We start from the raw sequence: 26,986 nt of genomic DNA on the forward strand, positions 1-26,986 counted from the left end.
GAGGGAGCAGCACGGGGGTGGAAACTGAGTTCAAGTCAGCTGTGGGGTGCCCAGGAACAGCTGTCCTCAGGGTAGCATTTGGTCCTGTGGACATTCCTTTCCCACCTCCCTGTACTTCCCTTACCTCTGACCATTCCTTCTTCAAATGCTTTGCAGGCTCCTCTCGCTGGGCACATCTATCAGAGCTTTATCTCCAGCCCAGAATTCTTATGTAAGAGTAAGACCCACGTGTCCAACCACTTTCTAAGAGAAAAGAGGTAGTTGGTGTGGACGGATTGCCACAAAAGGTTGGTGGCTCTCGGTCCTATTTACTTGCATCTAAGGTTGGCACTATGAATTGAACTTGGCTGTGACCATCTCTGAAAGCATCAAATTTGGAGATCAGGGGTTAGAATGTAGATCCGTTAATATGCATTAATATGTACCCCACCTCCCCACCCTACTTTAATCCTGCACATATCTTTCTCAAGGTTAACTCCCCTATTATGCCTAGTGTGTTGTTTTCTTTTCACCAGGAATTGCTATCAAACCAAACTGGAGATAAAAATTAAATCTTACTGATATAGATTAAAAATTATTTCATATTACGAAAGAGGAAAAATAGTTTACATGGGTCTACTTCTTTAAAACAAAAATTACGACTCTTATTTTGTGGTAAAGGAGTGCTTTTTACTCCAGAATACCTTGTTCTGTGATCAGTGTTTCAATGAGGAAGGGACTCTGAACTCGTAAGCAAACCATGCCATGACGTATACTTTTATGTAGACAAGTTGGTTAAAACACAAAACCAGTATTTTGATAAATTCACTTTAAAATGTTTTTCACTTCAACTACTTAAAACTAGTTACAACAATATGAACTTCCACTCCCCAGGAGTACAGAGGGTGATCTTGGACTTGATGAGAAACACTGAAAACACACGGAGAGAATCACCTGTGTGGTCTAGAGAAGGGCTTCCTGAGTTTGTCCTGATGTGTTGACCATCCGCTGTACCAGAGTTCACCAGCAGCTACAGTGTAGTTCTTGAGTATATTTCTATTGGGAACCTACTTCTTTGAATTTAATCCTTTGGGATGAGTCTTTAGCATCTTGAAAATTTCACAGAAGAGATTAAGGAAGTTTCAGTTACTCCAGAAGCCACTGGTATAAATCATGCTTCTTCTATTGGTTAGCTGTTCAGAAGTTGTAAGGTGCATGGCCACTGCCCGAATGAGCTGTGCTGCGTGGCCCTCAGCCCATGGCATCTGTCCTAGCAGGATCAAGGAGGCCAGGCCAAGTGTGAGTAATGCTCAGCTGCACAACAGTGAATCAGGGCTCAGGCAAGTTGGGTATTTTTTGTAAACCTCCGGCTTATCAAGAGTCAGAAGGACTCATCTCAACTTGTACACACCCCCTCAGATCCAAACGGATAGATGCATTAGAAGATAATAATTTTTTCACAGAGTACTCAGGACTTTGACAAGAAAAGTCACAAGTTTATATAAATGCCCACTTTCATACCAATTTATGGATTCAAAATTTTCTCAAAAAGAACAGGAGATACTGTTTTTAGCAATCAGTTTTGGATGGGAGTGCTTCTGACACTCATAGGAAATTGTAATGGTGTCTTCCCTAGGTTTTAAATTCCTCTTATCCATTTATGACACTTTCTCCATCATATACTAAATTCTGCCCATCCTAACATTAATGTCCTATTATTACCAAAATATCTTTAAATTATTTGCGTACATACACATATATACATTAAGCTAAACCCTATCGAACTCTTAATATTTGACTGTTTTTGATCTATGAAAACAGTTTTTCATATGGCTGAACCTAATAACATCTGGACTTTGGTTGGATGTTTATATTTCCTTACATACATGCTATGTTGTAGTTCCTTCTGTACTTTAGCAGGAAGAATGAAGATACTCTCGTCACCAGTTCTCATGCAGCCTTGCAAAATTGTGTCTGCTGACTACTGGTGAAGTTCATGAAAATATTTAGAGATATAGTAATTTAGTATCTGACCAAAAAAAAAAATCTGTTCCAATTGGACATACTGTCCTTGTAAGTGCACCACCCCTCTGCTGATCTGGAACAACCTACCCCCAAAAATGGCTTCTGCAGGTGTATAGTCAAGACTAGAACCAGCGGAACAAAAATACCAATGCGTTTTCAATTGGGAATTCCACATCAGTGTCCTCAATAACACTGAACACAGAGTGCCTACCCTGAGACCCCATCTAAGCACCAGTAAAAGAACTTGCCCCAGAACGTGCTTTTAAGAAACTCACCATCTTTCAAGAGATAGAAAAATATAAATAACAAGAGGATATCCTAAGCACTTTAAGCTTCAAACTGGGACAGGGTGAAATGTAAAAAGAAGACAGCACTTAGGAAGTTTTAAACTGACTTCAAACACTAAGGGCAAAAAGCCAAGTACAAATGTGTACTGAGTTGAAATTCAGTCCCCGTGCTCACCAAAGGCTTCCTCCACGCTTCTGGACCAAAGAAGTCCCTTTTCCACCCCAGAAATAGCGACTAGAGATCCTCCAGGTCAGTCAGATCCACGGCCACTTTCAAGAACATGGTGTCGTCCTTAATGTAGGTGTTCTTGGCGTTCTCCAAGGTGGAGTGAGCCACGAAGCGCGGACAGCCGGAGGCAATGTTCATCTCCCCGTCGGGCCTTTTAAAGCTGCTGCTGTTGGGGTCGGCCTTGAAGGTCTCCGTGATGTGGTTCTTCTTGCCGCTCTGGTCCAAAAGCATCAGGGTGACCCTCTGCCTGAACGGCCACTGCAACAGGGAGTCGAACTCCCCCCGCATCACCACGAAGTACAGCGACAGGTGCGTCCCCTTGCCGGCCCCGTCCCCGTTCAGGTAGGCCCTGGCGCACAGCCGGTAGCCGCAGCGGCTGGTGTAGAAGGGCTGGCTGAAGACCGACACCGTGTGCCCGTCCTGCGCCTCCTTTTTCTTCGCCCTGTAGTCGGTCACCTTCCAGATGAGCTTCCCGTTGTAGCAGGCACCTTCCAGCAGCTTAAACCGCTCTTCGTTTTTATTCAGCTGCGCTTTGTGAATGTTGATGTGGGCATCGTGCTTGCTCGTCTCGCCTTCCAAAACAACTGCGAAGAGAAACAGACACTGTAGGCCTGGGCTGTCTTTACAGTTTGCCCAAGCTGCAATTTTGTTACCCGCAAACAAGCAACACAACTCTGACATCCTAAAGGAGAAGTGACTTCAGTGTCCACCAATGGGCCACTCGTGCTGACGACATCAGCTCGGTGAATCTCGTGTCGTGGCGAGAGTGGCACCAAGCACACTCGAATGCGCCCTCCAGCTGAGGCTCGCCCGCGTGAAGGGACGACACACGCTCAGCATTCAGCTAAGGTGTGCTGGGGGGGACCCACGGGTTTCAACCCGGATGCTTTTAAACAGCCACAGCCTTTTGCATCTCTCTGCACACGCAGACCTTGCTTTACTGCAACTTTTTTTGTTGTGCTTTGCAAGGCATTGCTGTCGTTACAAACGGAAGGTCTGTGGCTACCCTGTGGTGAGCAAGTCTATTGGCACCATCTTCTCAGCAGCATTTGCTCCCTGCTGGTGTCTGTGTCGCATTTTGGGAATTCTCGCAAGATTTCAAACTTTTTCACTGCATTTGTTGTGGTGATCTGTGATCAGTGATCTTTGATGTTACTAGGGCAAGACCCTCCACCAGCAAAAAGATTCCGACTCACTGAAGGCTCACGTGATGGTTAGCAGTTCTTAGTGATACAGTACTCTTTAGTGAAGGCATATACATCATTTTTTTTTTCAGACAACTCCATTGCACACTTAATAGACTGCAGTAGAGTGTAAATATAATCTTTATATGCACTGGGAAACCAAAAAAATCTGTGACCCACTTTATTGTGATATTTACTTCATTGCAGCGGTCTGGAAGCAAACCCACAATATCTCTGAGGGATGCTTCCACTTAAAACAGTGTTCCCGCCATATCTCTTTCTTAGGTTTCTCATTATTTCCCACTCTCAGTTAAAAACCGTCATTCCCTTGTTCCTGCAATTGCCTGGTCTTCTTCCACCCATTGCCTCTTCTGGCCCCCGTTCATGGCTCTTCATAGTTTTTGTCTGAGTAGCCAGAATATCATGCTCCTCTGTTTCACAGCCACCAGGTTCGACCATAGTTTATCCTGGACGGCTGTGACTCTCCACCTGGCCAGGTATTGGCTTGTTTCATAAACACATGCAGACATACGAGTCACCAGAAGGGAATACAAAATATTAGACATACCTAATCTCTGATCACTGCTTTCTAGCAGGGCAATTTTCTGTTTCACTGTATCAATTGCTTCCACCAAAGGCCTCAGGTCAAATTTATTTTGCTGCTGGTTTGCCACTTGTAATAACTGACGCACTTGAGCTTCTAGCCAAGCCGACTTGTCAATGTGACTGGCAAGAACCTTTCAGTACAAAACGGATATTAATATCTTAGCAAATGAATACCTTATCTTAGTAATTCATTGAGATTACATTTTTCAACTCAGACATTTCACATTTAATTAATCAACTAGTGAAATGAAAACTACACAGTCCACAACAGAAAGTTCAACAAGGGCGCAGAGAGATCAGTCACCTGTACCTTCCCCCTCCTCTCTATCCCAGGTCCTGCTCCAAAGCTTTGAACTTCTCCGCCTGATTTTTACTCCCCTCTCAGTGTCTGTCCACTTGGTTCTCCAACCTAGCTTTAGATCTATCTCTGTTCTCGGGTTGTCTCTCCTCTTACCTTATCGCTGCCTTCTCCTCTTCGAAGCTACTCTCCTGATTCACTTCTGCTCTGCTAGAAGGCAGAGAATGAACTGGAAGTCAGCCCACCTGTTCTGGCTTGAGCACGACAGGTGGAACACAAGTGCCCTAAGATGAGGCCTGGACTTCCAATTGCTCTCTTTAGACAAAGGATATTAAATAAAACTACAACTATGTTTCTCCTCCACCCTGCCCCTCACTGCCTTAATTCTGACTGCTCACTGTGTTAGAAAAAGATCAGAATTGAGAGAGTAACTTATAACGCATTTCCTTTTCTCTAAACACATGCGTGTGTGTGTGCGTGCGCAAACACACACACGTGTAGTGTGCTGACAAAGTATGCAAACTATATGGCCTGCATCATCTCGGATCCAAATTGCAAAAATATTGCCCACACCACATATCTTGAAATCTTTTTTAGTATGAATTTTATAATCATAATAAAGACATTATGCATTAAGAATCTGTTTATGGTATTTCATGATTTGCAAATAATTTTTGCTATATTTGAGAGGTGTTTAAAGCGTTTTCTTCCCAAGGGAATTAATAGTTTCCCTCGACTGAACTTCTCTCCACCTGATTTGCAGAACTATAGATGTCCTCAGTGGCTCTGAACTCAAGTGACTAATATTGGCCCAAAGTTAATGAAAACCCTAACTGCCAGAAATGATACAAAAGTATTGTACCCATGTTAAATTTACGGATATTGCTAAATTCACTAGGGTTATGTAAAAGGAGATCTTTATTCTCACAAAACACATCCTGAAGTATGTAGGGGTAAAACGCCGTACGATATGTGACTTATTCTCAAATGGTGCAGAAAGCTCAAAGGGGGAGAGAGATGAATGAATGGATACGAATGATGAAGCCAAAGGGACAATGTACTGACAACGGGTGAGTGTGGCTGGAGAACATACAGGAGCTCTCTGCACTATCTTATTCTAGCAGCTTTTCTGTACATTTGAAGTTATTTCCATTTAAAAAGTTATAAGAGAAACCCTCACTGCAAATTAACTGAAGGCTAAATCTTGGCTATGAACAGAAAGGTCATTTCTCACCTGGATGTTTGAAAGGAAGCTTCCATTTTTGCCGAATAGCTGCGCGACCTGCTTAAACTCCTTTTCGAATTTCTTTACAGTTTCCGCTAGCTCCTGGATTTTACTTTCTTTCCGTTCTAGGCTCTTATATAAGTCGGAAATCTAATAACAGGAATGTGAATGAGATCATTTAAAGGCACTCAAACAAATTAAAATAAATGTAATTCTAGGAAAATTTTGTAGGTAAGAAAGTGTTTCTAGGAAAACTGTATATATATTATATATCACATATATATATTTCTAGGAAAATATTTACAAGTAGATTTCTATATAACGCTAGGAAAATAGTTGCAGGTGCTCTGAAAGACACCTGATCCCCAGGTTTCTCGTCAGCCTTTTCTAACCCGCTAAGATGGTTCATCTAATGATAGTGACATCACTTGGCTGAATTTACTGAACTGGTTCACTTCATTCACTCCGTAGGTACTTGTTAAACAACCCCAGTGCTGATCACCATACCACCTTAGATGTCACGTGCATAGTACTGACAGTAATAGCTGAAATTTGCTGAATGTCTACCATACCCTTATAACTCATTACCTCTTTTATTCTCAAAGGACCCTGTGAGTTGGGTATGAATATCAGTCCCATTTTACAGATGATGAAACAAAGGCAGAGAATTTAAGTAATCTGCCCAGCATAGAGCTAGCCAGGGGTAGGCAAAATGTGCCACTCTCTCAGAATTTGTAATCTATTTGAAAGAAATAACCAAAAATCTAAGAGTGACCCTAGACAACTCTTCTCTCATCCTCACACCCACTCATTCAGCAATACTTGCCAGCCTTAACTCCTAACACACCACAAAACAAAACAACTCTTACATCCATTTCTCATTTCATCTCATCTTGGTTCATACTCATTTCAACCTTCCTAACTTCCCTCCTGGACAGTTAGAACAGCGCCCAACCGGTCCTACACTCTCCCTCACACATGTACCAGAAAGGAAGCCTTACGGGAGTGGGGGCTGGCATGGATCCCACAGGCCCCTGCAACCCCAGCAGCTGGCCTGGCGCCTGGCACCAGTAGGTGCTTGATAAATATTTGTTGAACGAATGAATGCTCTCCTTGTCTTTAGTTTTCTTTTCCTCCAATGCATACCCCATACGGTGTCCACAATACTGTGAAGAGACAGATCTGGTCTTGTCACCCCCACTTACCTATCTCTAGTGGCCTTTTACAGGCCATCCAAGGCCCTACAGGTCTGGGCCTTGTGCCCACTCAGGTTTCACATGGGCGCTGCCCAGTGCGACTACATAACTTCTATTTCCCATCAGGCCTTGCTCTCTGACGCTGCCCCTTCCGTCTAGAAAGTACTGCTTCCTAAGCCTCCGCTCAAGAGCACATCTTCTCAGAACTATATTTCCTCACTACGACCACCTACCTAGGCCACTCTCAAGTTCCATGGCACCCGGATCATAATCTAGTGTATAACTTACCCTCATTGCTCTTACTGCCTTTTTTTTTTTTTTTTTTTTTTTTTTTTAGTGAAGTCCTTTTTTCCTTCACTAAATTATTGAGGCTACATCTCATTTCTTTACTCCCAAAGCCTCACACAGTGCCTGGCACACAGAGGACATCTGATACATGTTTTATGAGTGAATGCACAAAGAGTTTGCAACAACCATCTGATCTCTGACCCAGGATCCTCTATTAGGACTCCTAGAGCTGACTTCCACCTACGCACCAGACATATCTCCCTGAACAAAGGCAAACTCAGGAGTCTCCCAATCCTCACATCTAACCTGTTCCTGAACATTACCATGTCCCTTGCCTTCTAAGCTCACAGCATACCAGTCCAACCTCGGAATGTTTCCCAATGCCCTCTTTCCATCCCCACTGACGCAGCCTTGGGTGACCCATGACCATGACCACGACCACGACCATGACCATGACCATCACCTGCTCCAGCATCTTGCCTCCACCTAATATTGAAATGCTTAAATTCCACACACTGTGCTAAGAGCTTAAATATGCTTTCTCATTTAACCCTCACCACAACCCCATTTTACAAACGAGGAAACTGGGGAAGAGACAAGTTAAGCAGCATCCCCAAACTCACATGACTGGTGTGGAGCCAGTCCTGGAACCCAGGCACTCTGGCACCAGACCCCTTGCTCATCAATTTCCAAGCTCTACTGCTGCACTGTCTAGTTCATTGCAATGTCCTTCTGCCTGGTCCTGCTGTTCCTCTTCCTCTCCTCTCCCTCTCCCCATCTTCCATGCTACCGCCTGCTGTCTTACTCTCTAAAACCAAACAGACAATTAGCCGGCCAAGTATGTTTTCAATTTAAAAGCCTCCATTAGCTCCCTATTATTGATAAGCATTAGTTCAAATTTTTAGCCCTTAAATCCTTTTTGATATAAGACAGAATATTAATGAATAAAAAATAATTGAATGCACAGTGTTAAAAAATATCTTAGCTTACATGGAAGGCCATTGCAATCTGGATCCAACAGACCAGACTCCAACCATTCCCTGTCTCACACTCGGTGTCTCTCCACCCCATGAGCACATTTCCTTGAACCATCGGCCTCTCTCTTGCTTCCCCGCCATGGCGCAAACTTCTCCTTCTGGAATGTCCTCTTCCCACAACATTTTAACCGACAGACCTCCTCTTCCTTCAACTGATTGAGCCCAGACACGGGGTACCCTCACAGTATGTCCCGTGAGGCACAGCAACATACCTGTTTATATTTTTTTGAGTTCTGCAAGGATAAAGGCTGCGCCTCCCTCAACTCAGTGTCCCTAGCAACTAACACTGAACCTGACAGATGGGAGGTCTGTTCAATGAGCAAATGGATGAATGAAGCAACAGTACAGAAAGAACTTGGGAATGGCTACTAGGCAGCATGGCTTCTACCGAAGTTACAGTTTAATCAGTCTTTCTAATGTTCTCCAGGATCTGACCCTAGAACTCGCACACCACTTTAATCTGGAATCATACATCATAAAATAATCTGAGGTAGAAAATTCCAGTTCCCTGTCTGCAGATGGATGGTTTTCTTCCCTATGAGGGCTTGAAAAGTCTGATCCTCTGAGATGTTCTAACAAAACAACTTTTATAATAATTACTCAATAAAGTCAGCACTTGCGCACATACTTTCACTTGATAACTGCAACTCAGTGAAATAAATATGTACGTATGCATTTATCAGGTTGCAAAGCTTCTTCAAGGCAAGAGTTAGGACTTACTACAAAATATACAAAACCCATAGTGCCTAGAACAGACTCTCAACTGTTGTTTCATGGTAATATAAATTTAATTTTAACACATCAGACATCTACTAAGCACCTAGTAGGTGCCAGTTATTATTAACCAAATGGTGTGTGGAGAGGCTACAGACAAGCAGTATGGTATCTCATGGAGAGCACAGGACTATGGGGACATGGGTTGGAGATCGAATCCTGACACAAGCCACAAACACATCAAAATTTCCTTGAGTGTAATTACTTCCCCTGTTGAATGAGGATCTCAAAGGCATCTTCCACTTCTAATAGTCTATGGTCCTATGACTCTGTCTGGCCACTTAGTAGAAAAAGACCTACCCCCAGTCGGCTTACACCGAAGCAGAATGCGGAGAACTGCAGATCCCAGCAGCTCTGCCGCCTCCCTTTTGACCTGACCCCTTGAATACTTACTTACCTGCTCTTCTAATTGGAAGTTCTTTTCTAAGACGAGAAGCATGTGGTCCCGCAAGGCTGAGTGCTCATGCTGCTGCAGGCTCCCCCGTTTACCCTTCGGTATGAAGAGAAAAATATGTCAGGTTGTTGAAAGTCTCCCCAAACGAGCATGGTGGTGAGATACTACCCCGAAGCAGAACTCTAGTCTCTGCTTACTTGTCTCAAGGTGGGTTACAGAAAAAATAGCCCCGCCAGTTCCCTTTTCCAAGATTCTACAGTACCCATGAGACAATTTTAAACTCATAGAGACAGAGAGTCAGTCCACTATCAAAATTCTCAACACTGATTTCCTTCCTCGCCCTGGGAATAGTATATGACTCTGGGTTAAATGTGGTTATTACCATCTTTCAGCTATTCCCATATAAAACCTGTCTCCCAGGTGAATTAGCTCCAGATCAGTTCTAAGCCTAGGTTAGTTCTCCCTCTGTCCAAGCACATTTCGATTCTTCTATCACTGCCCTGCTATCACAGGCCAAAGGTATGCAACCTAATTGTAATCCCGGCCCAAGCAAATTTCCTGCCCTCACAATCATTGCAAAGTGCCTAAATTACTAATAAAAACAAACTTTAGGGATTCTGAGTGATCCATGGATTCTAAGCAAACATGTGTCATCAATTTCCCTTCTGTTTAGGGCTGGTCCCTTGTCCAGAGAGTAACTCCCTTCCCCAGCTCTGGTACTGATTAAGTTCTGGAACACAACCCAAGTGGAAGTTTGGGCCTAACTATAAAAAAGTTCCCTTTCAGAGCTAGAACGCAAGTTTGTATTTCATGCACTAAAAAAGTAAGCCCCCTACCCTTTTTAGAGCAAAGACAAAGAAATATTCAGCAGACACATGTATATATTTATATATGCAAACATAAATATATAAGTATAAATACACATTTACTTATATATTATATATGTTACATATCTCCTGCTGGTTCCATGTCTCTGGTGAACCCTGACCAATACAATTGCCAGCCATAAAATTCTCATAAGTGAATGTTCTTTTGCATCCCAGATGGAATCAGGGTACAAGGAACTCACCCAGTGAATTACACAGTAGAATGTAGAGGCAGAAACAAAAAGGCACTCCATACCTTCACAGGACAGCCATAGTGCTTGAAAGGACAGTCTTGTTCCGTTTCAGGACACATGGCAAGGTGTTCGTTCACCTATGAAATGGACAGCCTCATGCTACAGAAAGTCATCAGCAACTTGCCCCCTGTCCGGTGTGACTGCAGCAAGCAGGGAGCCAAGGCTGGCTTGGGGAGAGGGGCGGGCACAGGAGAAGGAAAAGGCCACGCTAAGGCCCGGTGGAGGGAGCGCTACGGCGAAAACAGAGGCCAATTCTCAGGGAAAAGGGAAGGGCAGACAGAGACTCGGTTATCATGGGTGTCACGTAAGCCTCGGGCCTTTGCCTAGGCGATTTTGTCAGACACACAGCATCATGATTGTTAAAACTTTTATCTTACGTAAGGTCTACTGAGAGAATTATTTATAGTTACCTCAGTTCTGGGAATAATCTGCAGGCACTTGTTGGGACAAGAGACGGGGTACTCGGGACACAAGTTTTGCTCATGATTCTGAAACGGAAAAAAATGTGATAAAACAAAACTGCCTTGCTCTCAAGGGTTCCCTTTTATGCCTGCAGTGTTTATGCATATGTCTCTTTGGGGATCTATTTATGCGGCTTACCATCTACAGGAAGGTATGGCCTAGTTCCAGAACGGATTATATATAGATGGCCGCTTTCTTAGTATAAAGGAATTCAACTCCATTCAATTTTCCAATTACTCCAAAAGAAAGTCAGAGGGCACAGGACTCATAGAGGGCAGACTGCGGGAGTCATCAGTATGGCTCCTTTGGCACAGGTAAGAGGTGTCCATGCTCTCGTTTTAGGCCCACATCCAACCTCTCGGGTCAGATCACAGCATCCTGAGGACGGACACTATCGCCACCTCCTGTGACCCAGCACTAGCATCACTCCTTGCACACACCCTCAGCAGGTGCTCAAACAGTATTTTTGCCAAGAATAAATGAATACGGTCCGACCGACAAGAAGGCTTTTTGTCTTTTACAGAACTTCTCTCACACATTTATTCTTTGGACCTAGTATTTCTGTATAAGAATGCATCCAGAAAGGTGCTTCCAGTAGCCCACCTGGTTCACTCTGATCGCTCAAGCAGAATTTAGCCCCATAAAGGTGATGAATCTTGTTTTGTGTGTTTTTTTACCTGTAGATCGATTACTACCACATCCTTTTTGCAATAAAGGCATTTTTCCTCTCGAAACTGGCAGTCTGCGCTCAAGTGCTCTTTCAGATCTTTCCGAAGGACAGGTTGACGGCAGCTCTCATTGGAACACTGCACAGTTTGAAATAGGCACTGCTGCAGGTGGTCCTGCAACGCAAAACAGGGGGGCTGGAAGGGAGGCGCCCAGAAGGCCCAGTGAGAGGCCAGGGGCCTCTCAGCACCTGCGGGGCGGGGAAGGGCAACGCGCCTTCGGGCCCTGGGCGGAGGCCACCCGCCTCTGCTGAGCACAGGCCTGCTGGGACCCGGGCTGCGAAAGCCAGCCTTGCCTCGTGGGAGTCAGGAGGACAGGGGAACATGGTAAGGAAAGAGGCATACGAGTTTATTTTCGATTTTCTAGGAACCGGCTCATAGTCTCAGGTTGGTTCTTGGATATTTCCTTAGGCTTGCCAGTGAATTTCCCAGATCTTCCAGGACAGTTTTTACTTCTTTTGGGCACTCTTTATCCCCACCCCAGCACCAAGTCCTGACCTGCAGGTGGTAAAGGCCAGCAGGACAGAGGGGAAAGAGGGAAGAAAATATGGGATTATAGGAAGAAAAGGGAAGGAGAGGAAGCCAGCCCAGAAGTGGTCATGAAAAGGAGGCAGAGGGAATACAGGATCCCAGACCCAAGGGGAGCTGAGAAGGGCCAGTCTTGTAAGGTCAGGAAATGTTTTCAACTAGAATGTAAGAGGATATAAATAGTGTTCATTCCAGTTGTCTTCACATTAGAGATTTATGGAAACAGGCATATTTTAAGAGCACCTTTGAATGACTATAAGTTACTGTGATTCTGACAAGTTATCAAAATCCTAACAAGCCTGTCTCCCCAAAAAATCCTTTCAAACAGGGCTGGCAAGCTATGGCCCTTGGGCCAACCTGGCCTGCTACTTGCTTTTGTAAATAAAGTTTGACTGGAATAGAGCCACATACCTAGTTGTTCTCATATGGTCTGTGGCTGGTTTCCCTCTAAGATGGGAAAGTTGAGCAGTTGTGACAGAGACTGTGCGGCCTACAGAGTCTAAAATATTTACTGTCTGGTTCTTGACAGAAACAATTTGCTGACCCCTTCTCTGAAGGAGAAAAAGAGCATAGAGTTTTTCTATAGGAGATAAAGAAATATACCTATTTTCTTTTGCTTCTGCTAGTAAAAAACAAATGGTAATGACAGCTGAAATCCACATCTTATCCAAATTCATTGATATTACCCTCAACTCACCCAAACAGTCAGCATTCATCTAGATTCTGCTACCTGTGAGATCCCACACCCTATCAGGCGAAGTGAGGAGAGCACTGAATGAAGGGAAGGGAAAGAAAGAGGTGGAAAGAAATCAGCCAGTCCTCGAGAAGCTGATGATCTGGTCACAAAGCCTGATCAACGGTCCATTTGAGCCTTGTTTCCTTTTCAGGCTTAGAGACGACACAAGCAAGCTGGAAAAGAGACCCTGCTCTGGGACAGGCGGCTGGGGACTGTCACAGGAAAACCCGGCAAAGTTCCCTGAAGCTCCAAAGAACTCCCTGGGTTGACAGGAAATCATTTGCACATTTATAAGCTCGGTGCCTGGGGGGTTTTGGAGGAGTGACGGAGAAAAGAGTCGCCTGAAATGTATTCTAAAATGCGTGGGTAGGAGTGGAAAATTCAGCAGCCTCCAGGCAATTTCCTGAAGCTTGAGATGCCTGAGCCTCATTCACCCGTAGTGTGGTCAAGCCTGATACCGGCCTGCCTGCCATGGCAGAACCACATTTTCAGCCCGAATTTTAACAAACTTCCTGCTGGAGAGAAGAGTGGGTAGGACAGTTTCACTGGAGAGGAAGCTGACTTCCCTTCGTCTCCCTTATACCTTTTTGTTTGCATCTCATAACGATGCTTCACCTTTAAACTCCATTCTATCTCTGTTCTGACCTGTTTTCTGCCTTAGATCACAAACTGTAAGAGGCCAAGGCCCACGGCTGCTGGGCCCACCTACCCTGGCCTCTGCGAATGCTTTTGGGCAGTCATATCCCGACTCCTGCCCCAGGGACCCCAAATCCTTCCCCCCAAATAACATGTCCTTGCTTAAGTGTTCCTTTTGCCCACCATGTCTCATATCTTCACTTTTGGATCCATGCCTCTAACTCACAGTTTAAGGTCTAGTACAGGGAGCGTGTCTTCCGAGCCTTCCAGATGGAACAAATCTCTTCACTCACACCATAGCCCTAGGTGTGCTGTGCTGCAGAATTTCTAGATGGGAATTCTCTGAGGGCAACCCAATGACCACCCAGCCCCAGGCTTAGCTCAGTAACTATCACAAAAAGGTGTTCAATGCACGTCACTGGGAATTGGCAAAGGTAAATATTGTTTGTGAGTAATACTAACCTGGAATCGTCCCAGAATAATCTTGGCATTACACTCAGGAGCATTTTTGCAATATACATATAAATTGAGGACTTCCCTTTTGCAGCAATTGTCTTTAAACACCTAAAAGATAAACATGATAGGTCTCACACCAACGCTTTAGAACAGCATGATTCATTATTAATGTGGTCGTCAAGTACATCACAGAAGTCAGGTGAAACCTTCCAGACCAGTGGTTGGCATGGAAATACCAGATTCACCACCATAAAAGGAAAAGCTGTCTCCGATACATACTTCTGACAGGTCACTAAACATACAAGCCAGGTCATTCAACGCGCAGCACAGCAGGCTGCAGCTAGGAGAATCTCATGGTGACCTTGACCCCACATGCTCAGAGGTCAGGAGGCGGGGCTGTGGCTGAGGGTGATGCTTTCAGCTTCCTGTCCCAGCAGAAGGGTTTGTACTAGTTATCAGGTAGTGTCACTGAAGCTATGCTGACTTAATATTTCAGCACAAACCAGGGGTTGGCAAACTTTCTCTGTAAAGGATCAGATGTAAATATTTTCATCTTTGCGGACCACACTGCAATGGTCGTTGCTGCAACTATTCAACTCCACCATCTACAATACTAAAATGAGTGGGCGTAGCTATGTTCCAATAAAACGTTATGTATGAATACTGCAATGTAATTTTCACATGTCGCAAAACATTATGCTTATTTTTATTTTAAATTTTTAAATTTTGGAATAGTTTAAGACTCACAAGAAGTTACAAAAATAGTACAGAGTTCCTGTGTTCCCTTCCTCTGATTTTTTCCAATGATTTAAAAATATAAAAACTGCTCTTAGCTCACAGGCCATACAAAAACAGGTGGCAGGCTGGACATGTCCCAAAAAATCCCGTGTTGCAGTATGCCAACCCCTGGCCTACTGGGCGAGGCAGGCACAAGTATAGCTCTGTCCTCTGCTGGGCATCAGAAGGCATCACAAGAGCACAGAGAAGGAGCGTGCGTGTCAGGTGTCAGGGGGCTTCCTGGTGGGGGTGATGCTAGAATGTCCCATAACAGAGTTTTAAAGGAAGAGAACAGAGCTTAAAAGGATATTTTAATGGAGAAAAATCTTCACGACCATGGCTTAGGTAAGGGTTTCTCAGATACAACACTAAAAGCACAGGCGACCAGACAAACAAATATAAAGAAGGCTTCATCAAAATGAAAAATGTTTGTGCTTCAAAGGAAAGAGAAAAGACAAAATGGGAGAAAAATATTTGCAAGTCATGTGTCTGATGAGAGACTTGTATCCAGAATATATAAAGAACTCTTAGAACTCAACAAGAGACAAATAATCCACTGAGAAAATGAGCGAGGGAGTTGAATAGGCATTTTTACAAAGAACATATACAAATGGTCAAGCCCATGAAAAGACGCTCAACACCGTTAATCATTACAGAAACGCAAATCAAAGCCACAAGACACTTCTTCATACCCACGAGGAAGGCTATAATAAAAAAAGGTGGACAGTCCGGCCGGGCGTGGCTCAGCAGTTGAGCACCGACCTAGGATCCAGGCGATCGGGGTTCGGTTCCCGGTCAGGGCACATGCCCGGGTTGCGGGCTCGATCCCCAGTCGGGGGCGTGCAGGAGGCAGCGGATCAATGACTCTCTCATCATTGATGTTTCTCTCTCTCTCTCTCCCTCTCCCGTCCTCTCTCTGAAATCAATAAAGATATTAAAAAAAAAAAAAAAAGATGGACAATAGCAAATTCTGGCAAGGATCAGGGGAAATCAGACTCTCATACACGGCTGGCGGGAGGCAAAATGGTGCAGCTGCTTTGGAAACTAGCCTGGCAGGTCCTTAGTATGTTAAGCATGGAGCTACCATATGACCCAGTAATTCCACCCCTACTATAACCCAAGAAACATGTATACTTTCAAAGTAAATTTGGTGACATATGAATTATATCTTGATAAGGTCGTTGTCAGACATAACAACAAAAGGAAGTATTAGCGATTAACCAGATAAGAAAGTGAATTCCTGGAAACAGGATATTTTCATTTCTCCAAGTGACTCGATCTGGCTGGAGCGAGTGTAGGAAGAGCGTAAGGAAGCAGCAGGAAGGGAAACGTGGGGAGCCAGTAAGGACCCAAACAAGCCTCCCTTGAGCAGGTCACAGTCAGGGGTATGACCCGACCCCTCGGCAGAGGAACGTGGACTCCAGGAAGGTCCATCCTCCTGTCCTCCTGCTCCAGCCTCGATGTCCAATCAAGACACTGGCTTCTCTGTCAACTAGAGAGCTGCTAACCCAAAGCAGTGATTTTCTTACCTCGTGAGGTTTGATAACCTCTTTATCTACAGGGCAGAGCGGAACTGCATTTAATTCTCTGGAGAGAAAAATAAAAACGGAGCAGGAATTAAGAGGTGACCTCGACAGCTCTTCCTGGAGCAGCCCCAGCCCTCCAGCCATGCTCGACCCTCTGAAGTCCCCCAGAGTCGGCCAGGCCCTGTCTCTACTCATGCTATTGCCTTCTCCCAGAAGGCCCCCCTGCACCCCAATTTCAGCACCTCTCCAGTCAGCCTGAAAAACTCCCATTCATCCCCCAGGACACAAGTGAAATAGTGAGTCCCCCAGACTCACTGAATGCCCTCTCCAGGGCTCCCTCCGCAGTCCTTTGCTTATCACACTGGACCACAACCGGTCTGCTTCTCTGGAACGTTCCAGAAGGCAGAGACTGGGTCCTGTTCCACAAGGGCCCTCTAGCTCTTCAACTCTGGACGCTAGAGCTTAGTTTAGCACGGTGCCTGGAACACACAGGCACTGAGTGAACGAACCCATGCATGAGCGGGAATGTGCTGTAATGACCCCCTTTCTAAGCTGGGCAGGACACAGCTTCCTTACTGCCCCTACAAAGCCCCAAATGCCTGCTTTTATGTTTCTCCTGGTCTGCTTCCTCAATGTGGCATGATCCAGGTTTTACAGCCACCGAGGAGTGAACTGCACCGTGGCAGCGAGACTCCTTCTGGATGGGACACCACCACTGCCTTAAGGCAAGGAAGGGTCAGGGTGACTACAGGCCTTGGAGAAATATGGGTCCTTTCCAACACAGACTGTGCTGCTAGGTCTGCCTTCCCATGCAAAGCAGGTGTGGTCTGAATTTTAACCAAAGGTGAAAATCAGTAAGTGAGTGGCAAAAAATGAAGATTGCTCCTCAGGATCTGACAGAAGGGCCCTGGGAGAGCTCCTCCCCAGATTCGTAGTTCTGTCGCCAACCACAGCAATTCCAAAACCATGATTACAACTGAGTGGCCACACTTGACATTTAGATCCCAGGACAGGCCCCTGGGGTTCTGGCCTGCTGTGGCTGGAGGTCACCTACCCACTCACCTCAGGGACAGGATGCAGTGCTGGCAGAAGCGGTGTCCACAACCTGTCTGGTGGGGGTTGTGAAGCACTGAGTGGCAGAAGGCACATTTGTATCGCTCTTCCAACAGCTCCACAAACTGGTATTCGGAGTTGGGCTCAAAGTCCAAGGAAACAGAGTTGCTGGAATTCTGGCGGATGAAACCACAGGGGACGCCTGCTCGCTCCTCAGAATAAGCCATTCTGGGGGGTCAGGAGAACAGAAGGGAAATTAAGTGTGCACATATCGAAACAACTACAGACATTGGGAGTTTTAATTATTGAACATTGCCCACATGGTCACTCTGTTATGATCTTGTAACTACAGTGACAACCTCCTGCCACTGGGGGCTCCTGCAGAGGGGAGACATCTGGGGTGCTCGGGTGGGAGGCTGGACCAGATGTCTTCTAGCCAGATTCTAAGAGACTCAGCCCTATGACCAGCAACCTTTTTACAGGATGCTAAATTATTCTGTCAGTTCGGCCACATGCTTACACAAAATCTAGCCAGGAGTTAACTACATTCTAAGCAAACTCTTGTTACGAATTTTCTCCCATCCAGTTGAGAGAATTGAAACAAATGTTTTGCTAACATTTTTCAGAAGCAGGAACCACACACACCAATACATTGCTTGCAGTATACAGTAAGTCCACACATAACGCCATCAAAAGATTCTTGGAACTGCCACAAAACAAGGCATAACAAAGACAATTTTAACGTAGACCAATTGATATAAACAAGAGTTAGGTTCTCAAGGCATCTCATCAACATTATAATAAAACAATGTTGAGTAAAACTTATTCAAAGACTTGCTGTAAGTAGATAAAGCACCACAAACATAATTTCTCACCTGAGCTAAATAAGAACCCACTAATTGCTTTCCCTCCCAATCCCTTCTCCATACAGTATCCAGGGTGATATTTTCAAAATGCAAGTGTCTCCCCTCATCGTTCAGTGGTTTCCCAGGAGAAAAGCTATAAAGCTGAGCAGTCTACAGGAGTGCATCCCCCCCACCCAAAGGCATCCTGGACTTCTCGCTCCCTTGCTTCCTGCATTCTAGCCACAGGCTTGCTTTGAGTTCTTCTAATCCACCATGCTGTCTCCTGCCACAGGGCCTTTGCACAAGCTGTCGCTTCTGTCTAGAGTGTTTCCCCTTTCTTTCCAATCCCCTTCACTTAATCAACTCACATTCATGCTTTAAGTTTCATTTCAAGCTTCATATTCTCAGGTAAGCTTGCTCTTCTCTCGCTGGTCTAACAACAGGAGGCCTACCCATCAGTCTGGAGAACATGCTTGGCCTCCAAGGAGTGGCTAGGGGATAGGGTGAGTGGGTGGGGGGTTTCACTGTATAATCCTTTTGAATTTTTTAAACATGAATACATTACTATTCAAAAATAAACAAACATATAAAAACAAAAACTAAACATCCACTGTTATACCGGTTATAAAACCAGGGCACTTTCCTTCATGGCAAGACGTGATTTGAAACTCAACATGTGACTGTGAGGTTGTTTGATTTGTGTCTGTGACCCTCAGTGACACACAGATGGCATCTGGTCTTGCTCACTGTTGCATCTCCAGCCCTTAGCACTGAGCCAGGCTTGGAGAACAACTCAGCTACTTTTTGAATTAATGTTATTAAGTGAACATTTTGAAAACCCTCGACAAAGCTGCTATAGTGACTTGACCTCTAACATAGTGGTTCTTAACCTTTTTTTGAGAAAGAACTTCCCCTTGCCTTTGAAAATCTGGTGAAAACTCGAGGCCTTCTCCCTGGACAATAACACACATGCCTGGCGTCCGGACATTCAGGGACCCTCTGGACGCACCAGGGCTCCCCAGGTTAACAACAGCCCTGCCTCCCCAGCAGGAATGCTGTTGCTTCTGGCACAGTGCCAGGAGCAGGGAGGTGTCTGGCAAATGGCTAATGGATGGGGAGCTGTCTGGGGTTGTCTCTGGGGGGATGTACTTGCACAAAGCCAGGGCACAGGAAGGCTTGGCCTCAGCCTTGCTTCCTTTGGCTCACTCTAGGGATTCCTCATGATTCCCTTGCAGCTGATGAGGTCAACTGGGCCAGGGAGCAGCTGCGTGGCTCACTCTGTAGGGCAGCCCCATTCAACCCAAACTTCTGCTCAAGCCAGCTGCTGGCCTCTCTCACTTCGGGAGGGGCCTGAGTCTGGGGTGTGGCCTGGGTGAGGGATGCAGAGGAAGCAACTGGCCTTTTTCGGCAAATAAAGCTTTCTCCCCGGAGGAGTCCAGAAGACCAGGGGATATATTATTTTTTGTCCTGGGGTTTGAGACTAAAGCCCCACCTTTCCTCTCTGCATGTGTTTTCTGAAGAACGTAGAGGGTGGTAGGTGATCAGTACAGATGTGATTGTTCCTCTTTTTAACATGGTTTACTCTTGAGATTTAACCTGTTAGTTACGAAGACCAACAGGCATAGCCCTGGAGTTACATGCACAACCCTAGTAACCAAGACCTGCCTTGCTCTGGGAGAAGTGCAAGACCAATTCCAAAGGGCCCCAATCTGCCCTGTGTTCTCTAGTCCCGAGGCAAGTTGACAGTTCATGACCTATGCCTCTCTGGGGTTCTCTCCTGAGACCAGGCTCACTTCTGTGTCACACAGCATCTAAATTTGGACTCAGAGATGCACCCTAAAGCAGCAGAGTGGTCAGCCCCCAAGCAGCAGAGTGGTCAGCCCCCAGAACAAGGCTGTAGGATGTACAAAACTCAGTTCAGATTCCCCTCCGCTACACTCTACCCTCTTTCCTACCACAAGAATTTAATGCACTCATCTGCGTGTCTGTCCGTCCACCTTTCTCTACAACAGCAGTTTTCAAACGTTTTGGTCTCGGCGCTCTCCTCCCCCCTTTAGACTCTTAATAATCGAGGAACCAAAGACCCAGAATAGCCAGCTCCATAGTAAAGAAGTAGAAACAAAGTTGGAAGATTGACACTACCCAACTTTAAGACTTTCTATAAAGCTGTAATAATCAAGACAGCACGTGGTACTGGTAAAAGAACAGACAAGTAGATCACAGGAACAGAACAGAGCCCAGAAATAGACCCTTGTAAATATAGTCAACTGATGTCTGACCAAGGAGCAAAGGCAATACAATGGGCAAAGATAGACTTTTCACAAATGGTGCTGGAACAACTGTGAGTCCACCAAAAAAATGAGTCTAGACACAGACTTGACACCATTCGCAAAAATTAACTCAAAACGGATCATAGACCTAAATGTAAAACGCAAAACTATTAAACTCTTAGAAAATAACACAGGAGAAAAATCTAGATAAACTTGGGTTTGGCAACGACTTTTTAGATACAACACCAAAGGCATAATCCATAAAAGAAAGAATTGATAGGCTGGACTTCATTAAAATTAAAAATTCTGTTCTGTGAAAGACACTGTCAAGAAAATGAGAGGATAGCCAGACTGGGAGAAAATATTTGCAAAAGATATATATGATAAAGAAATGTTACCCAAAATATACCTCCCCAAAGAAGGTATGCAGGTGGCAAATAAGCATACGAAAAGATGCTCCATATCATATATGGACATGCAAATTAAAACAACAATGAAGTACCACTAGACAGTGGCCAAAATTAGAATGGCCAAAATAAGAACACTGGCGAGGACCCGTAGCAACAGGGACTCTTTTACATTACTGGTAGAAACGTGATGCTCTGGCAGTCAGTTTGGCAGTTTCTTACAAAACTAAACATACTCTTACCATCTGATCCAGCAATCATACTCCTTGGTATTTACCCAAGAAGGCTGGAAACTTATGTCCACATAAGACCCGACATTTATTCATAAATGCCAAAATGCACAAGTGGCCCATGTGTCCTTCAGTAGGTGAATGGATAAAGCGTAGGACATCCAGCCAATGCGATATTATTCAGCGCTGAAAAGAAATGAGCTATGAAGCCATGAAAAGACATGGTGGAACCCTGAATGCATATTACTAAGTGAAAGAAGCCAATCTGTAAAGACTCTAACTGCATAACTTTCTGGAAAAGGCAAAGCTATGGAAGCAGTAAAAAGATCAGTGGCTGCCAGGGCTTAGGACGGAGCGAGGCAGGGATGAGTAGGCGGATCACTAAGGATTTTTAGGGCAATGAAACTACTTTGTATGATAATATAATGATGGACACATGTCATTATACAATTTTCCAAACCCACAGTACAGTGATTTTCAACCTTTTTCATTTTGTGGCACACATAAACTAATTACTAAAATTCTGCGGCACACCAAAAAATATAGTTTTTGTAAATCTGACCAAAAAAGTAGGTACAATTTTGATTCATTTACACCAGATGGCTATTGTTGTGTTGTTGGCTGTTGTCATTTTTAATTTGACAATCTAAGGGGAAAGAGGTAAGTGCCCCTAACTAGTCAGGTGCTGCATGTTTTAAAACTTCTCATGGCACACAGGACACCTCTTGCTCCATACAAACTATGGACTTTGAATGATGATGATGTGTCGAATGAAGGGTAGTGGAATCTGCCACCCCAAAATGCATCTGAAGAAGTTCAGGACATGCCACCCCAAAATATGCTGCATTGGTGTATAGATTATTTTGAATTGTAGACACTTGAAAAATAGCAAATTCAGCCCTGCCAAGTGTGGCTCAGCGGGTGAGCATCGACCTAAGATCCAGGAGATCCCGGCTCGATTCTCAATCAGGGCACATGCCTGGGTTGTGGGTTCGATCCCCAGCAGGGGGTGTGCAGGAGGCAGCCCATCAATGATGATTCTCTCTCATCATTGATGTTTCTGTCTCTCTCTCTCCCTTCCTCTCTTTGAAATCAATAAAGACATTTTTTTTTTAAATAGCAAATTCAGAAAGTGGGTTTCTCTGAACACCTTATCTTCCTAAAGATAGTTCCTCCAAAAAAAAAAAAAGGAACTCAGTTATCACAACTCTGCTTTCTGGAGTTTCATCAATCAGGAAAGAATGACTCATCAAAGAAGAAGAAACTAGCAGTTGACACCTAGACAAACTTTGTTACAAACTCTCATCTCCCATCTATTCTTTTAAGGTCCCACTCATCTTTCCTGAAAATCATTTACTCTCCCTCAAAAGGCCTACCCCCCCCCCCCACCTTGCTTTTCAAATTGTGTTCAAGCCTGAGTTCTAAGCCACCTTGGAGAGTTCCTCCTCTCCCTGGGTATCTCCCAAGTATACATGAGATACATAAACTTCTGTTTGGTTTTCTCTTGTTAATTTGTCTTTTATTACACTGGTCCCAGCTCAGAAGGGTAGAGGGAAAATTATTTTCCTCCCTGCACACAATGTAGGTTCATAAACCGTAACAAATGTTCACTCTGGTAGGGATGTTGACAATGGGGGAGGCTGTGCAGGGAGTGTATGGGAAATCTCTGTACCTTCCACTCAATTTTGCTGGGAACCTAAAACCACTCTAAAAACAATTAAGAATGCCAAAGAGTTTTTATGTGGGTTATATCTATCAATATTTATCAAATTTGAGATTAAAACTGAGAAATTTTAAAAAATATTGTTAATTCACATTAAGATAGTAACGAGCCAGTCATATGTTAACATAAATAAAATTTTTATGAAAAATAACCATTTTCCAAAACAACAAAAATTAGTGAGAAGAGTGTGGCATTGTTTTAGATTTTTGCACACTCTGGGTTTAATAGAAGATAGCTGGATTTTCATATCTACTCCTGCATTCAGTCTGCTGAAGTATCACTGTCTTGTAGTTTCTGGAAAACACCACTGCACGCTCATGAAGGGAGAGTAAAAATGTCAAACGATAGCTTAGAATTATTATGAAGGTAGATTTGCCCATGCAGATCCCCTGAAAGGGTCTCAGGGAGCCCCAGACAGTTGTGTGGTGGCAAATGTTTAACAGTCTGCTCTGCTGGGGGAAATTTTTCAATTTCCGTGCCTGAACATACCGGAACTAAGTAAGAGCCCACTATCTGCTTTCCTGATAAGAGCTGCTCCAGCACCCCCAGGGCCCCTGAAGCACACTTTGGCAGCCGCTGCTCTATCAGGCTGCCGGTGGGCTTGGGCCTTGTCAGTCTTCGAACCATCAAGGCCCAGCAGACAGACTCCTGCTCCTGGTAAAGGACCAGCAGAGGCCTGGGGACCGGACGCCCCGCTCCCCCCTCTGCCTTCCCTTGCATGTCTTGCCCGACCCTCACCAGCATGCCTAGGTCATCCATTGGCCTTGTGCATCCCCTTATCTGTTGCTTTGTTCAGTATTTGCTTCTATGAAACTGAATTTTTATCTCATGAGACATTTTTAAAAAAGCACTTTTGTTTTGCTATACAATATGGACTTTAGGAGTTTCAGGGTGGTGTTCTTTTATGTAAATCCAGCTTTGCAGGGTTTGTCTCTTCCCTCTGAAGTTCAGGCCTGGGATGTGGCTCCAAAAACGAAATCAATTCACTATGCTCATTGACGTGAGAGAGCCCCAGTAACAGAACTATAAAGGCTGACCGTTCTTTGCCTAACAAATACATTTCTCTAATTAATTCAACACTGGAAGCTGGTACACTGTCACTCCCAGGCAGTTATTTAGTGGAAATCAAAAAGAGTTCCATTTTATTAAAATATTTCTCCTTTGGGTATAATAGCTTATATAACAAGAACAGCAAGAGCTCAGGTTTTGCAAATAAGGAAACAAAGCCATCATAATTACTGATAGAGCTTGTATATCTCCTTACAGCAGTTAATATTGCCTATTCCTGCCACCAGTGGAACATACAACGTAGTCCTCCATCTGAAGAGTTATTAACTCAAACCAAAACAGACAAGAGAAAATCACATCTCATCTGCTCCCTAAAAACTCTTCTTGAGTTTCAAAAAATGTTATTTTTATTGAATTTATTGGGGTGGCATATATATGTGTAATTTTTTGTTTAACCCCTTTATATTTTTCCTCCCAGCTCCCCAACCCTCTGACAGCTGTTAGTCTGTTTTATGTATCTATGCTTATTTCTATTTTATTTGTTAAATTATTTTGTTCATTAGATCCACATATAAGTGAGATCATATGGTATTTGTCTTTCTCTGACTGCCTTATTTCACTTAGTGTAATAATTCCCAGGTCCGTTCACGCTGTCGCAAAAGGTAAGATTTCCTTCCTTTTTTATGGCTGGGTGGTATTCCATTGTGTAAACGTACCACAGCTTTTTTATCCACTCATCTACTGAGGGGCACTTGGGCTATTTCCAGATCTTGGCTATTATAAATAATGCTGCAATGAACATAGGTGTGCATATATTCTTTCCAATCAGTGTTTTGGGTTTCTTCTGATATATTTCCAGAAGTGGGATCTCTGGGTGAAAAGGTTGAGGGTTTTTTTTAATGCCATTTTTTTAGCTTCATAAATTAATGCATCTTTTCCCTTAGAATTTTCTAGGTACTCCAAAGGAAAGCTGTGGGTGTCATGATTTAAATTCTTTACTATTTCTTTAAATTCTTTACTATTTTTTAAAATTCTTTACATTTCTTCTGATTCATTTTTGGGGAACACATCATAAACAATCTAACATTCTGAAGCAGTGTGAGTTTGGCTTTTGGTTACAATAAAAGGACACATATCTTAGCAGAATTCAGTCTTAGATTTAATATAGGAAGGCAGGTCCTTGTCGGCGTGCCCAAACTACTTCCACAGCCCCCCAGCATCTTGTTTAGATTAATGAAGGTCTAGAAAACTCAGGGATGTTTTTATATGTTACATTATGCTTCATAAGATATAAGCCCAGGAACTAGGTTTCCAGGGTTTTCAAGTTCTAATTCTTGGGAGTTCTGGTGACTACAGAGCAAACCCCAGAGTGGAAAGGGCACAGGGCCAGAGACCCGGGCTCAATCCCTGCTCTGCCTCTCACCAGCTATGACACCTAGGGCAGACACCCCCACATATCTCGAGTTAGGTCCCAAGACTGCAGAGACCTGTGATACCCCATCTGTCCTTGAGGGTCTCTAAGTTGAGTGGAGGAAATCAGACGTGGAATGATACATTACAATACCCCAGTGACAGGTACCACAAAGCGAGATTTAACAAAGAACTGCAGGAGCCCAGAGGACGTGTAGCTAACACTTTCTGAGGTGTCTGCTGATTTCAGCTGGTCTAGAAGAAGGGGGAGGCATTTTCTAGATGGCAGTGATAAAAGAATTTCCCAGAGGGTGTCATAAAACTTCTGGGACGGTTAATCATTCACTGTGGCTGAAGTGGAATTAAGGGAACGTGCCAGCCACTTGCCGGTCGGCTCTCAGGTCTCCTCTGCTCTTCCTCTCGCTGGTCTGCTTCATGAGGTGCCCTGAGGGTTGACCCCCTAAACTCTATTTCCTGGGCTCCCTGGCTCCTGTCTGGGTTCAGCCAATGAGAGGCACTGTCAGGAGACTGAAGGGTGAGCGGAAGGGAGAAGCCAGAGCGCTTCTCTCCCATCCCTTGGTGGTGGGCAGCATCTCACACTGACTGGGTCTCCTCCACGGCTTTAATCGCCACCAGGTGGCCCCTCTCTGTGGACCTGTTCCTGCCAGGCAGCCAGGATGGTGCCCAGCTCCTAAGCTCTAGAAGCACCATCTACGCCCTTGCTCCTCTAGCTCCCGGGTGTGTGTATGTGTGGGGTGTGTGTGGGGGTGGTGGTGTACAGGGGGGTGGGCAGCTTCCTGCTGTGACTCATCATCAGAGGACAGGCCGCTAGAAGTCAGCTGCCCTTTTCCAGCTCTGCTCAGGCCTTGCTGGGAGCATAAGAAGCCAGCACCCTGCTCGGCCGGCCTGGCTCAGCCACTGAGCATCGACCTAGGATCCAGGAGACTGCAGTTCAATTCCCGGTCAGGGCACATGCCTGGGTTTCAGTCTTGATCCCCAGTAGGGGGTGTGCAGGAGGCAGCTGATCAATGACTCATTATTGATGTTTCTATCTCTCCCTCTCCCTTCCTCTCTCTGAAATCAATAAAAATATATTAAAAAAAAAGAAAAAGAGAAGCCAGTGCCCTAATGCTCGCATGTGACAATAGGGGCTGGGTACAAATATGTTATTCCTCAAAGCCACCAAGACCCACTGAAGGAGCCTGGGCTTCAGTTAAAGAGGAGAGATGGTGGTGAGCGATGAGGAAGAGTTAAAATGTCAATCCCAAGATGCAATGACCCAAAGAGCCGCTGGAGTCCCTGCCCTGGGCAGCACCGGAAAAGGGGCCAGCTGGCTTGGGTGCCAGGCGCTCACTTGCCCGGAGGGCGGCTGTGCCCTCCCTCAAGGTCGCTTCTGGCCCTTGGATTCCGAGATCCTGCTCTTCCAGGGAGGACACTTACAACCAAAGGAAAGAAGGAGGAGAGGCGCAGCCGGGGTGCCAGGGGAGGAAAGAAAGCCTGTCATGCAGTATCCTCAGGGCACCAGGGAGGGCTGCGGGGGGGGGGGGGGGGC

General features: G+C 44.8%; 1 protein-coding gene across 2 annotated transcripts in view; it reads right to left on the reverse strand.

Annotated features, from left to right (window-relative positions):
- Positions 1–440: 440 nt before the first annotated feature.
- The window catches only part of TRAF5 (TNF receptor associated factor 5), a 41,750-nt gene continuing 15,204 nt past the window's right edge, over positions 441–26,986 (reverse strand). For both annotated transcript variants that reach the window (XM_087827623.1, XM_087827622.1), the window contains exons 2-11: positions 17,551–17,769; positions 16,492–16,549; positions 14,192–14,293; positions 11,782–11,946; positions 11,053–11,130; positions 10,645–10,719; positions 9,526–9,618; positions 5,843–5,983; positions 4,273–4,441; positions 441–3,104 (exon numbers count right to left, since the gene is read on the reverse strand). In XM_087827623.1, the coding sequence (XP_087683749.1) occupies positions 2,527–3,104; positions 4,273–4,441; positions 5,843–5,983; positions 9,526–9,618; positions 10,645–10,719; positions 11,053–11,130; positions 11,782–11,946; positions 14,192–14,293; positions 16,492–16,549; positions 17,551–17,768 (1,677 nt within the window). In that variant the 5' untranslated portion in view covers position 17,769 and the 3' untranslated portion in view covers positions 441–2,526. The remainder of the gene's footprint in view (positions 3,105–4,272; positions 4,442–5,842; positions 5,984–9,525; positions 9,619–10,644; positions 10,720–11,052; positions 11,131–11,781; positions 11,947–14,191; positions 14,294–16,491; positions 16,550–17,550; positions 17,770–26,986) is intronic.

The sequence above is a fragment of the Miniopterus natalensis genome, chromosome 19, assembly GCF_054644295.1.
Source record: "Miniopterus natalensis isolate mMinNat1 chromosome 19, mMinNat1.hap1, whole genome shotgun sequence".
Lineage (NCBI taxonomy): Eukaryota > Metazoa > Chordata > Mammalia > Chiroptera > Miniopteridae > Miniopterus > Miniopterus natalensis.